Source organism: Phoenix dactylifera, chromosome 4 (assembly GCF_009389715.1).
Source record: "Phoenix dactylifera cultivar Barhee BC4 chromosome 4, palm_55x_up_171113_PBpolish2nd_filt_p, whole genome shotgun sequence".
Taxonomy (NCBI): Eukaryota; Viridiplantae; Streptophyta; class Magnoliopsida; order Arecales; family Arecaceae; genus Phoenix; species Phoenix dactylifera.
In genome coordinates this window covers 2706438-2719029 of record NC_052395.1, presented here as the reverse complement: position 1 = coordinate 2719029, position 12592 = coordinate 2706438, and the positions used below count along the sequence as shown (strand labels likewise).

Genomic DNA, 12592 nt, shown 5'->3' with positions numbered 1-12592 from the left:
CATGAAAACAACCCTAGAGTCAAGAAAATTACTGCACTGGCCAAGCACGACTACCGATGGACAAATCTTGACCATCCATGTTGAAACGGATAGCAAGTAACTTTTTTCTTGGATAAAAAATAATTTTGCCCCTCGAAGCACCATAGAAAGTGCTGCGTTTCTATCACATATCCTTCATATTTACCTTCAACCTAGGCAATGATGTATTAACTACAGGAATTCTAATGATCATGTGATAACATAGACAAACTGTTGTGCTAGGATGGGAAGATCCAACTCTAAAATTCAACCAAATCAGCTCGTTAACCTCCAGGGCTACACAATGCGAAAAAGTGATCACAACCACCTGACATATCTGAGGGTCATGCACGGCATCATTTTGATCATGATTTAAATGGTCCAACACATACCTAACTCTCTTCAGAAAATGAAAAAGACGCGTTGAGAAACAGCAGCATGTCCAAAGCACGAAGTCTCTCCTACAGAAAAGCATGAAGTCTCTCCAGAGGTCTGATATAATACATAAATATCGCTTCACGCTAAAAACCTGCTTGAAAGCGGCAAAAGCTGATTTAAAAAAAAAACATTAGCAACGTCCTTCAACATTCCGCTCCAAATGGAGTTAATACATATTTTTGTATGGCAAGAAATAACCTCATGGAACTGATTGGTTTGTTTGTTTTGCCCTGCAAAGAAGGTCCAGTCCAGCAGCAACACCAATGTTAGATGCTTAGTGGCAAAATAAAAGTTCTTAAAAGCAGTATATTTATCATTCTACTAAATCTGAATTTGATGGTCCGATGAATGTATAACACCGCCTACAAGGATGATATGCTGTGGCAACATCAATAATTTTGTTCGATAACAATCTCCCCATAGAAATCAAGTTGTTCCTCAAAACACACCAATATTCTATTTAACAGCAACCCATTAGACGTGACACCAAAACCACAAACACTTGTTAACTCAAATTTACAGGTGAATTAATTTTGCTACATAAGCAGGTGAATTCTTGTGTTTCTGCCATTCCATGAAGAAATAACTATTAACCATAAGCTAGGGAAACAAGTGGATTCTGTAGAGATAGAACCCAGCCCAATAAAACCTAATTCAAGATCCTAATCTAGAGAATAGGTCAGTAAGGTCAGGGGTTCCCAAGGACCTGATCAAACCTTCACCCCTAATCATCATTGATGGCCTCCTGTATCTCTCTGTCAACTTTTCATCACCAGGTGATAAATTCTCTCCAAAGGAAAGTCGTTTTGAACCCACACTGTGATATAGATTGCAGACCTTGAATTAGGTGGAAGGAAGGGGCTTTTGCATAATGGCAAGCTAAACATGAAAGTAACATGAATTGAGATATATGACTCTGGAACTTGACAGTCATTTTAAGTTTCATCATAAAGAAGTAACGGGAAAGGGGGCTTCTTCGTAATGGCGAGCAAAACATGAAAGTACAACGAGTATATCCATGCATAACAATATCTGCATAACTCAAAACACCCAAAGAAAATATCTGGCAACAAGTCTATTATGCATAAAATGAATCATGAATGAATGAACCACACCAGAAATGCCATGTGACAAAATTGAATTCTGGGATAGCTTCCATATCTTTTTTGAGATTACGAGGGATTAGTGCCCATCTTCTAACCTATACCCACTGCACACCTTGAGGGCTGATGCCAACTGAAAGCAAACCCCCACCCCTTTGCCCAAGTGGCAAGGAGTCATACCACCCGAGCAAGCACCCGGTGGTTGGGACAGCTTCCATATCAACCATGAAACGAAAATATATGATAAAAAGTAAGAATACAGAATCAGACAGTATGTTTGTATGCCACATTAGAAAAAATATTCTACATGACTACCTGTTAATCTTCACTCCACATGTGAGAAACCACCACCACCATCAGCTTTAGTCCTGCACACATGAGAACGGACGCGCACAATAAATACTCACTTCTGCAATGAAATGAGCACGGTGAATTCTTAAAAAGTAATTTAAGAAATATCAAACACAAGCAAAAAAAATAATACTTCGATGAACTGCTACATCAAATGCCATTGTTTCATGGCAGCAAGACTGGCATTTTCCTGCAAAAGGTCTTTAATACCACACAAAAAAGGTAAACTAAATGAATGACTATGAATCATGCCCTCTCGCAAAAGGTAAACTAAATGAATGACTATGAATCCCCTACATAAAGGCTGTCTCCAATTGCCAGAAGAGCTTTCATTAACATTTACTTTGAACATGCACCAATGTATCTCACCTTTTGTTGCTTTACATTTGACCCTTATGCTTTCATTAAGGTGATATTTTATTCCTATAAACCTCATTTAAGCTAAACCTCAAAGAACTCTTCTGTGAAATGAACAAGTTACATGATTTTAATCCTCAAATTATGATTGCCACGATGCTCTTTCTTAAGTTCTCCATCCATGCTGCCCACACCACATTATTGGTCTAACTTTGCATATTCCAATCAATCAGAAGTTTCTTATTTCTCACATTAAAGGCATAGATAGACAATATATTAAGTTGCAGATGTCCAGTGTATTATGGCAACCTATGACCAGCAGTTGCTTGTACTTATGACCTCAAACTTGCAGAGTTCTAGATTGCTGTTGTCTCTGCAGTGCTCCTTGATATGATTGCAGAAGCAGAAACTCCATGCGTCACTATATGAACGGTAATTTTGACTTGTGAGGAGGCTTTGGTGGTACCTTGTTGCAACATTTCACTCCAAAGTGCATGTGCTATATACTAAACATATTGGTGTAATGAGCTGGCATAATCTTCCAAAAAATAGAGTAGGACTGTGAAATGCATATATATGGTGCAAGATGATTGAGCTTTTTAGTCATATGTTATGTGATGTGCAGCAAAACTTACTTATGGTCAGATGGGTTGGGCATAACTTCATAGACAATTGTTGCTACAACGTCCCTTTTCAACTGCAAATGAATTTCAAGAAACAGCATGAAATGTGACTCAGTTACAAGGCATTCAGCACTGAAAAGGCCTCAAGCTTTTCTGATACCTGAGTAGCTTCACCTCGTAAACCAATATAGTATATCTGAGTGGTATCCCCACCAAAATTTTCAGGAAAATGCAGAGTGAGACTGGCCACACTTTGAAATCTTGAATATCTAATTAAATTTATTGACATCAATTAGACAACAAAAAAAGACAAATACAAGCATGACAAAAAGATCTAAAATATAACCGTCAAGCCTTATGCCAACAAATTATATTCTAAAGTATGATACTCATAAAATTTATCATGAGAAGCACATGCATAGATATCTTGATACTTACAATAACACATATGGCTCTCAGGGCCTGCAACTACCCAACTTGATCAGTGGAGTCCCTCATATAACTAAACCCAACAGGACCCAGCTTGACAGAAACAAAGAATAATGTATATAAGGATAAAAATGTGTTAGAAGTGAGCTCTTTCTTTAGTTTAATGGGACCCATGTTAGCCCATGAAACTTGACCCAGACTACCAAGTTGCACCATAGCCATCTACTACATCTCTTTCATTTAAAGGACAATTAGTACATTTTATTCGCAACATCTCTCTAGACAAGTTAAAAAGGGCATCCTAGTGCATGAGGCTTCCGCTACTACTGGATCTAGGGAAGGTCAGATGTACTCAACCTTATCCCACGTGCGGGGAGATTGTTTTCATGTTTCAAACCATAAGATACCCTGATCATAATGAAGCAACCTTACTGCTATGCCAAGACCCATCTCTCTAGATGACTTATAAAACATAATTCAATTAACTGATCAAAGGTTAACCTATTGGTGCTCAAAGTGCAACATGATAAAACTGCAGTTTGATATAGCAAAAATGATTTGTTCATGTGATGTCAAATAAAGGACAAAAGATAATTTGATTTTTTCAGAACAGTGATAAAAAATGAAGCAATTTGATAGACAACCCACAAAAGCTTTAATGAAATTTTGAGCAGACAGTACCTTTCCTAGTATTACAATACACCTCCCAAAGTCTGTATACATTCCCATTCCTTGGAGATTTTTCCAACTCAACCTAACTTGCTCGAGTTGTAATTCTAGTTGTCTAATACATATTTCTCTTTTATTCAAAAGTACATCCTTAATTATTGAATACTTGTCATGATGAAAAGAAACTGAAGTTTATAATTAATAACTATGAGTAAAATAGCTGATCTTGAATTAGCAAGGTTACAAATAGACTAGGTTTAATTTTCTGGAGAATACTATTGATATGATGAAAAGGGAAAGAACAAATGGAACTTTTCTGTATATTTAACAGTGTGGTAGATATGAAAAAGAAATTATTCAGCATATGCCACCTTGTCTGGTATTCCAGGACTCCTTGCAAATTCTCTGCCAACTCCCATTCCTTGGAGAAACAAAGAAATATTTTAGATACTAAACATGGCAACGAATTCCACCGCAAAGTAAAATGATGTGTTACCTGAACAGGCTGCATATTTTGAGCATCAGAAAAGTCAATACCATCTCGATTAATAAACCTGTCGATAGGTTTGAGTATTTTCAGTAGGGTTATGAATTTTCCCAGTGATTGAGAGATGAAAAAAGGATGTACTGAACCTGGCATAAAAGATCTTCGGAGAATATTTATCTTGAAAAAGAAAGCAATAGAAAACATTATCATGTCATTCTTACATGACGTATTGAAGCCTAACATGCTACCGCACCTATTTACAATCGATTGAACTTACTAAAGATCAATCTTTGATGAAATGATCATAGCAAACTACTAGTGACCGAAGCGGGACGAGAGACCAGAGCAGAAGAGCTAATAGACCAGAGCGGACGAGAGGGGATAGCAGTAACCAGACCGGTGCTTTCCCGATTGCGATAGCTAATACGACGAGAAGGCTCTGACAACACAAGATTCTAACTGTTTGTGGAAAATTGTCATAATTTGACAGGGCATGGCAATAACAAACAGATCTAAATCCCAGCTATTTGCACACAAATTTGACAATATAAAAATGAATTTGACAAAATAAAACAAAGACATAGAAAGTTTGCAGCAACAAAGTCAATATCTGCGACAAATCAACCATCTAGAAGTCACATAACAATACATGTGCAAAGCAATGATAGTTTACTTGAAACGGATCAATTAGGAAGCAGCAAAAAAACAAGGAAAGCAACTATTGTACTGATGAATCTTACGCTCTCATCTTCGATGGGCTTGTTCCACCAGCACCACCAACAACAGATATGCTCTTTATCTTAACATCTGATGTAAACCTATAATTGCAACAGGAAATCAATTAATGAATAAAAATTATTCCAAGAGAACACTATTGAACTCAAAATTCAGAATTCACCATAATTATATAATGGGTCTCAATACACGTGCATGCATGTATTGCATATGAGAATAAGAATAGCAAATGGACCGTCAAAAAAAAATGTACATTGAAGTTAAAACATTTAAAACAAGAAATATGTCAAAAAAGCAGTGAAAGAAAACAGCTGAGAAGTTCATGAACATGAGGATCAAATTCAAAAGGAAATACATAGTTATATTGAGGGAATTAGATGTGAAACATTTATTTTCAACAGAAACGAGATCATCATTATCTGAGAAGCATGCTAACACATGCAATATGTTTTTGTGCATGTATTGAGTGCGTATGTGTGTGCATGTGAGAAGCTTTATTGACAGTTTGCAAGATACATTTCCAACCAAACATGAGCATGCAAACACGTGCTATATATTTTTGTGCAAGTATTCTGTTTGTTTGTGTATGCATGTATATGTAAGCTTATGTGTGTGTATGCAAGCGTGTAGGTTCATATATCATCCAAGCATTAGATTTGAGTTAACACAGAGGACTATAATCAACAAAATTCATTTGCTGGTTGTTATGGGCCTTTTGGACAACAAAATTATCAATTTTTCTCAAGATTCAAGTCTATCTTAACTTGGTTTTGTCCATCAGATTTGGACAATTTCTGGAGCATTCCCCCTTAGATGTCAAAGTTTCTTAACATGGCCTATTAATCTAGCTAACAGAATTACTCACACTTGGAGAGTAAAACACAATTCTAAAGTATGAGAACTATAGAATGAGAGCTAACGGTCTCAAAAGGTCTTTAAATCCAACATTCTAACCTCCAGAGAATGCCAGTCACCCACTTAGATAGCTGTAGATGAGATCAAAAATAGGAGACCGTGCTAGGAAAGAGAGAAGAAAGGTTGGAGAGCTTGCTGGAATTTTCTGCAGAGATTTCTCTGTTTTTGGTCTCTAATCTTGAATCTAATACAAATAAAAATTGCAAACAGGTTCATGCAGAGTTTAGGTTTGGCTATTAGCCGAACCTAAACTTTGACCTGTTTGTTTTAGGTGAGCTTATGAGGTTAAGTCTTTGGACCTTAATTAAGGCCTCGTGACTACTTGATTTGGACTTTGGGCTTATCTAGACTAAGGTGTTGGACCTGATACCTGTCACGCCTTGGACCCAGCATCTGAATCCAGGCACACGACATGGCCTAGCACATAATATTTTATTTGATTTAAGTAAATAATTAGCATATGTTCATTTATGTCACTTTGGATCTATTATAAGAATTATTTGAATAAGTTCTTGATCAAATAATTTTTTAAGAATTATTATTGCTTTGATATGATCTGTAGCCTTATATGCTTGTATGATCCGCCATACAAGTATGTGGTGTCTATTATGCTCCGGATTTAGGATGCGCTCTAGGTTCAGGGCATGATAGATTTAGTGGTATCAGAGCGGACTCGGCCCATAGCCTGTGGACTAGAGGACACTGCAGCACGGATTCATGGAGGCTGACCACAGGCCTATCGTGGTGCTTGTAATTAGATTTGAATGAATTTGAATCCTTAGTCTGACGAGGACGTTATAGCTTGAACATAGGAAGTATGTGAGAATCCGTGTGGACATATGTTTAGTTCCACATTGGTTATTCATCGAAAAGATTTTGGGTACTTATAGAGGACTAAGGAACCCAAAAAATACCTTCCGGGTAGCCTTTTTGGGTAAGATCCTGAGTTGTGACATACCTAAAAATACATCCTAGAACAGGTGATTATGCTCTCCAACCAGGTTAGGTGAGTATAGCTCCTTGAGCGAATCTTGAGGCAAAGCCTCTTAGTGCATATTTGACTCTAATTTGGCTTAATTCCTAAATTTTAGAACCTACTTGCATCAAAACCTTTCTGAAGATTTAGGCCCACCAATGGACTGCAGATTGAGAATGGTGCTTAAAGGGTGTCTGTTGTTTGCTCTCCAGGGATCCTGGATATGTGCACACCTGTGAATTGGGTTCAGCAGTATCCTGAAGACAGGTCTAACCTGTAAACCAATGCACGGTGAGGGCAGATTACCGTCTTAAAGAGAGAATGATTACCCATGCACTGCCAACCATATGTGCAGAATCTTTTAAGACTAACAAACTTTGTGCAGCCTGTTGGTGGTCCAGAGAAAGGTGGCATTGTGGGTTAATTACTAAAGCCTTCATGAGAAAACCACCTATTCTACTAAGATATACAACTATCAGAATGAACGCTAAACCCAGCAATGATAGAAGCAAGAGAAAAAGCCAGAAACAAGAAATGGTCATCACCCTAAGTCCACAATTTAAAAGTTTTTCGGCTGCAGTCCAAACAATGGTTGCAGACACCATGTTCAAGAATCTATCTAATTAGAAATCCATTTAATTTTTGCATGTGTCTGTTAATATATGCATTATGATTTCAATTCTGAGATATTAGATTGTAACCAGAGTTCAACAAAGATTGAAAGGTGTCAGCTTTTTTCCATGCAAGAACAAAGTAACGCATATGCCTAGACATGATAGGATGTCCGGGCCCTTTAGAGTAGTATATGGATTTTAAAATTATTCATATATTCTCACACATCAAAAGCCCTTGTAGCTGAGAATTGAACAAGGACTCTAAATCTTGTCATCTCCACGAGCTTATGCGGTCACTGCAATCATTATAAGAAGAGATTTATGTTGTGACAATCATGCTGAGCAACTCAAAACATATAGTAAATGTCACATCTTTAATGAGAACGAAGGCACTTTGGAATTGGCAAAAGCATCATACTTTCTTCTTTTTTGTGCCACTGCAAGCAGCCTGTGTTAAGACTAGTAAATAAATCAAATCGTTCAAAAATTGACTATTTTTCTTTTTTTTTTAATCTTAGTATCCCCTATAGCAAACACTTGATTAGGTTTCATCGATTCCCCAGAATAAAAGAATTAGACCGAAACCATAGATAATACTTTCGCAAATGACTGAATTTGGAAATGGTGGAAAAGACAGATAAACAGAGCATGAATCTATTGCAATTATGTCACAAAATTCACTGCAACAAAATTTGTTGCATTATAGACAAATAATGGACAGGAGGAGTTGAGATTCTCATCAGGATGTACAAGTGGCTTCAGCTACTTACGGGATAAAAACAAGTAACTCAGGGTCACCGTCATTGCTTTCCAAAAGGCCCTGCTACAGAAAAGAATAATTATAAGAGCTTAAAGGGAGAAAAAAAAAATCTGGATATCAGGAATGAATAGTTGCAAATATCATGATTGGAGAACTTTTCATTGCTGGACTAAAGTCATGATATGTCCTCGTTGGAACCATTCAAAAGGAATATTGCCACAAAGAAATCCTTTCTTCTAACAATTTGTAAGAAGGAATAATTGCAAAGTTTTTAACTATATTAGTTTGAACTACTTCAATAATGATAACAGCATATCCTAAGCAGTACCTCTGAAGTATCCACTCGATGTTCCCAAGGTTTAAAAACTGACTTTACACTTCCTGCAATTGATTCATTCAGAGCTGATACCTGGGAAGTAAGAAAAAGAAAGAAAACAATCAGCTCAAATTAGTATACTCAAAGGATACTCTATACATAGAAGAAAAAAGTAAAGGTAATGTCTTGGAAATCTATAGATAATGAATTCAAAAAAAGAAAAAGAAAGCTATCTTTGGATGATCAATCAAGTGGTCATCAAGTATATAACGACTCGTGCCTGCTATACATGATGTAGACTGCGTAGCAATGGAGTAAGCAGCTTGCCCATCAGGCACTCGCACATGTTCCCATGTATGTGAAAGGAGTTAGCACAGCTTATTTGTTCATAGATGTACACTACTTTAGTTTATTCTGAAAAATTCTCGAGAGGGAGAGAGAGAGAGGAGTAAGTTAGCGTCAACGGTGGAAATAGATTTGTGAATATTTTCTCTGGAAATGCACGGACACACACACACACACACACACACACACACACACACACACACACACACACACACACACACACAAGAATAGCAGCATCAAGATCCACCATTTGATGGTCATCTAATCAGTCTCGGGAGGCTCATCACCAATTTCATCACATTAACGCTTTATCAAGCTCGACTCCTTTCACAGGAAATCAAAGCCCTCCTTTAGACATCATAAGTCCTCACCAAAATCCCCCTTCTTTTATCTCATGTTCACAGCTCAATCACTAGAACGCCCACCACATGTACCGAATTGACCCGAGACAAACAACAATTTTCTTCGACCCTCTTGCGTTACAATATATCCCCAGTTGAAACTTGGACCAGAACCTATATATTAGATGAAAGAAACGAGAAGTCTAAATATGACAGCAGAAATCCTTAAGTTCTTGACTCTTTTAAAGCAGTATCTGCTGATCTTTCTTTCATTACGAGAAATCCAAACTAGAAAAATATTAGCCACCACTACGGATAAGCATCGAGAGATAGGTTAAGAAGGGGGAAAATATGGCCGGAAATAGAATCTGGATAATTCCGGTAAACCCAGAAGTAATTTGAAAGAGAACACTAAATGCAATGAAAGAACTCGGAGGTGATCTGGAAACACGGGAACTCAAATCTATTAAAGCCGATCAAGAAAAAGAGAAATCTAAAAGTTTGTAGATGTGAACATGCCTTAGAGAAATCTATGTGCTTATAGAGAGACCAATCCGCGGAGCAGTTGTGATCCTCGCAGCTGTGATCGTGCATGCACGCCATTCTCTCTTTGCTCGCTAAATGGCTATGATGATGAGAAGGGTGGAGAAGAAGACCCGAGAGAACGGTAAAGAAGGGAATGGGGTTCGCGATGATTCATCTACCGTTGTGGTGAGCCGCGGAGGAGAATAGGGAAAATGTTGCCAATAAATAAATAAATGATGCGGATCTTATATCTATTTTCTAATGATGCATTTGATTGACGATAATCAAAAATAAATTCTATATTAAATTACTATATTTGATTAAAAAATTAAATAAAAAAATAGTAAAATAAATAACGAATGCTATATATATATATATATATATATATATATATATATATATATATATATATATATATATATATATATATATATATATATTAAAAATAAATATCACTACGGATGATATTTGTTTTCCCACATTAGGTTACCGAGTGAGTGAAGGTAATTTGAAGCTATCATTTAGTGATTAAAATATCCTCATTTATATTATATTAATAGTATATTAATTACATTATATAATTAATTATATTATTTTTCATATTAATATCTTGTTTAATCATATTTATAAATATTAATATATCAATATAATTATTAATAAATATTAATTATTAGTAAATATTTATAAATATTTATAAATTATCAATAAATCTAACATAGGATTTATCAATAATTAATATATTTATTTATATACTAAAATTTATTTATAATAAGAAATATATTTTCTAGTACATGCATAATTAATTTTAAAATATTTACTAACTTATTTAAATATATTTCAATATTCGAAATAGCGAATATCGACAACATTCATATAGGTGGGACATAAATGATGAATAAATAAACTAAAAAATATCATTATTTAAATTATTTATTTAAAGGTATTGTTGGAGATTTGGCAATATTTTTATATAAGATTACCTTCAACCAAGCATAGTAATTTTTTATCGATGTCATTTTTCTAAATAATTTTTCCACCAACCAAATATGATAAAATTTATTTTTTTATTTTTTTTTGATACAACGGTAGCTCCCACATGTCGAGCATGGGTGCAACCAATAGAATTAGTAAAAAGAAGATAACACAAATCGTAAGGTACTGCCACGTGATTGGCCTAAATAAAGCCTCCAGCATGGTGGGCTACGAATGATGCCATCCAGTCAGCCGTGCTTTCTGCCTCCCTATAAACATGTGTGACCCCCGAAAGTCCACACTCAGCTAAGAGCCTACGAATATCACATAGCAACATTCTGAAACCAGCATCGAGGCTGAGGATGATAATGTTATTTTGATGATTAACATAACCATTGAGGCCATATCAAATTAGAAATGCAAATTAACTCGATATATCATTAATAAATAACACACCTTCGATACATTCACGATACATTATGAATATACGGTCAAAACAACTCTCAAGAATTAATAACAAGATAAAATTTGTAATAGAGAATGGTAGAAAGATTAGAAATTCATTTTGACAAAGTTTCAAGTTAAGAATACCTAAAAGGGCAATTCTGTAATTTTACTATTAAGAATATGAAACATTATTGTGCCATGCATTCTATTTTACTTGAAATTATTTCTCTATGGATCCCTTATGCATGTCTAACTTTTATATGCAGAGAATTATAGCTAGGGTCGACCCCAAGAGGTTTGGAGCCGACCCTGATACGTTTAGCACGAAATGGCACGAAGTGGAACACTTGGCACGAAGCTTGAACTTGAGTCAAAAATACTTGGGATAGAGTTGAAGTCGACCCCAGGAGGAGTAGAGTCGATCCCCAAACATTTAGAGCATCTTGACACTCAAATGGTACATTTTGAGTCATTGGCACAGGTTTTGGGTCGGCCCCAAGAATGTTGGAGCCAACCCCAATGGAGCCGACCCCAGAAAAGTCAGAGCCGACCCCAAGCTTGCAATGCAGAAAATGTATTCCCTGAAAACACTGTAGCGGGGTCAACCCGAGAAAAGCTGGGGTCGACCCGAGACACTGTAGCTGCAATGCAAAAAAAACATACTCTCTGAATTTTCTGTCCGGGCCGACCCCAGAAGTATTGGGGTCGACCCCAACACTGTTGAGCCGACCCCAGAAGAGTAGGGGTCGACCCCAGTGAAGGTGGGGTCAACCCGAATAGAATTGTGGTCGACCCGAGCACGATTGACAGCATAATGTCTAGTTGTGCAGAAGTACTTTTTGGACTCCCAATGGCTATAAACGGATAGTTTCTTCAATCCAACGGTCAGGAAGGTCGATTTGGAGGTTGGAGAAGTATTTAAGAGGGAGTATTCATCAAAGGAAGCAACCTTTTGAAAATCATCAAGTCCATTCAAGAGAAAATCCTAGCAAGGCAAGCTTCATTCAATTGCTTCATTCAAGAGCCAAAAGAAAGTGGTTGAGCAGATTCCAAGAGATATTAAGAGCTCCACCAATCCTTGAAGAGTGAAGCAATCTTGACAAAAAAGAGAAGAGCCTTATTAAAGCGATAACTATATTCTAAACTCTTCTTTGTAGCTTATAATTGTTTT

General features: G+C 36.4%; 1 protein-coding gene across 6 annotated transcripts; it reads right to left on the bottom strand.

The window, feature by feature from the left end:
• Positions 1-279: 279 nt before the first annotated feature.
• Positions 280-10193, bottom strand: LOC103712948 (PITH domain-containing protein 1). Of its 6 annotated transcripts, none has more exons than XM_008799666.4 (11): positions 9997-10193; positions 8804-8884; positions 8486-8538; positions 5216-5293; positions 4485-4542; positions 4360-4409; positions 3051-3159; positions 2903-2964; positions 1875-1927; positions 655-686; positions 280-567 (listed from the first exon to the last, which is right to left on the bottom strand). In XM_008799666.4, exons 1-9 carry the CDS (start codon positions 10078-10080, stop codon positions 1885-1887), a joined length of 618 nt encoding a protein of 205 aa, XP_008797888.1. In that variant the 5' UTR covers positions 10081-10193; the 3' UTR covers positions 280-567; positions 655-686; positions 1875-1884. The 6 variants fall into 6 exon arrangements, with proteins under 6 accessions (XP_008797888.1, XP_038981233.1, XP_038981234.1 ...); XM_039125305.1 differs by having other exon boundaries at positions 8486-8535; XM_026806886.2 differs by lacking the exons at positions 280-567; positions 655-686 and adding an exon at positions 972-1273.
• Between the last annotated feature and the right edge of the window lie 2399 nt (positions 10194-12592).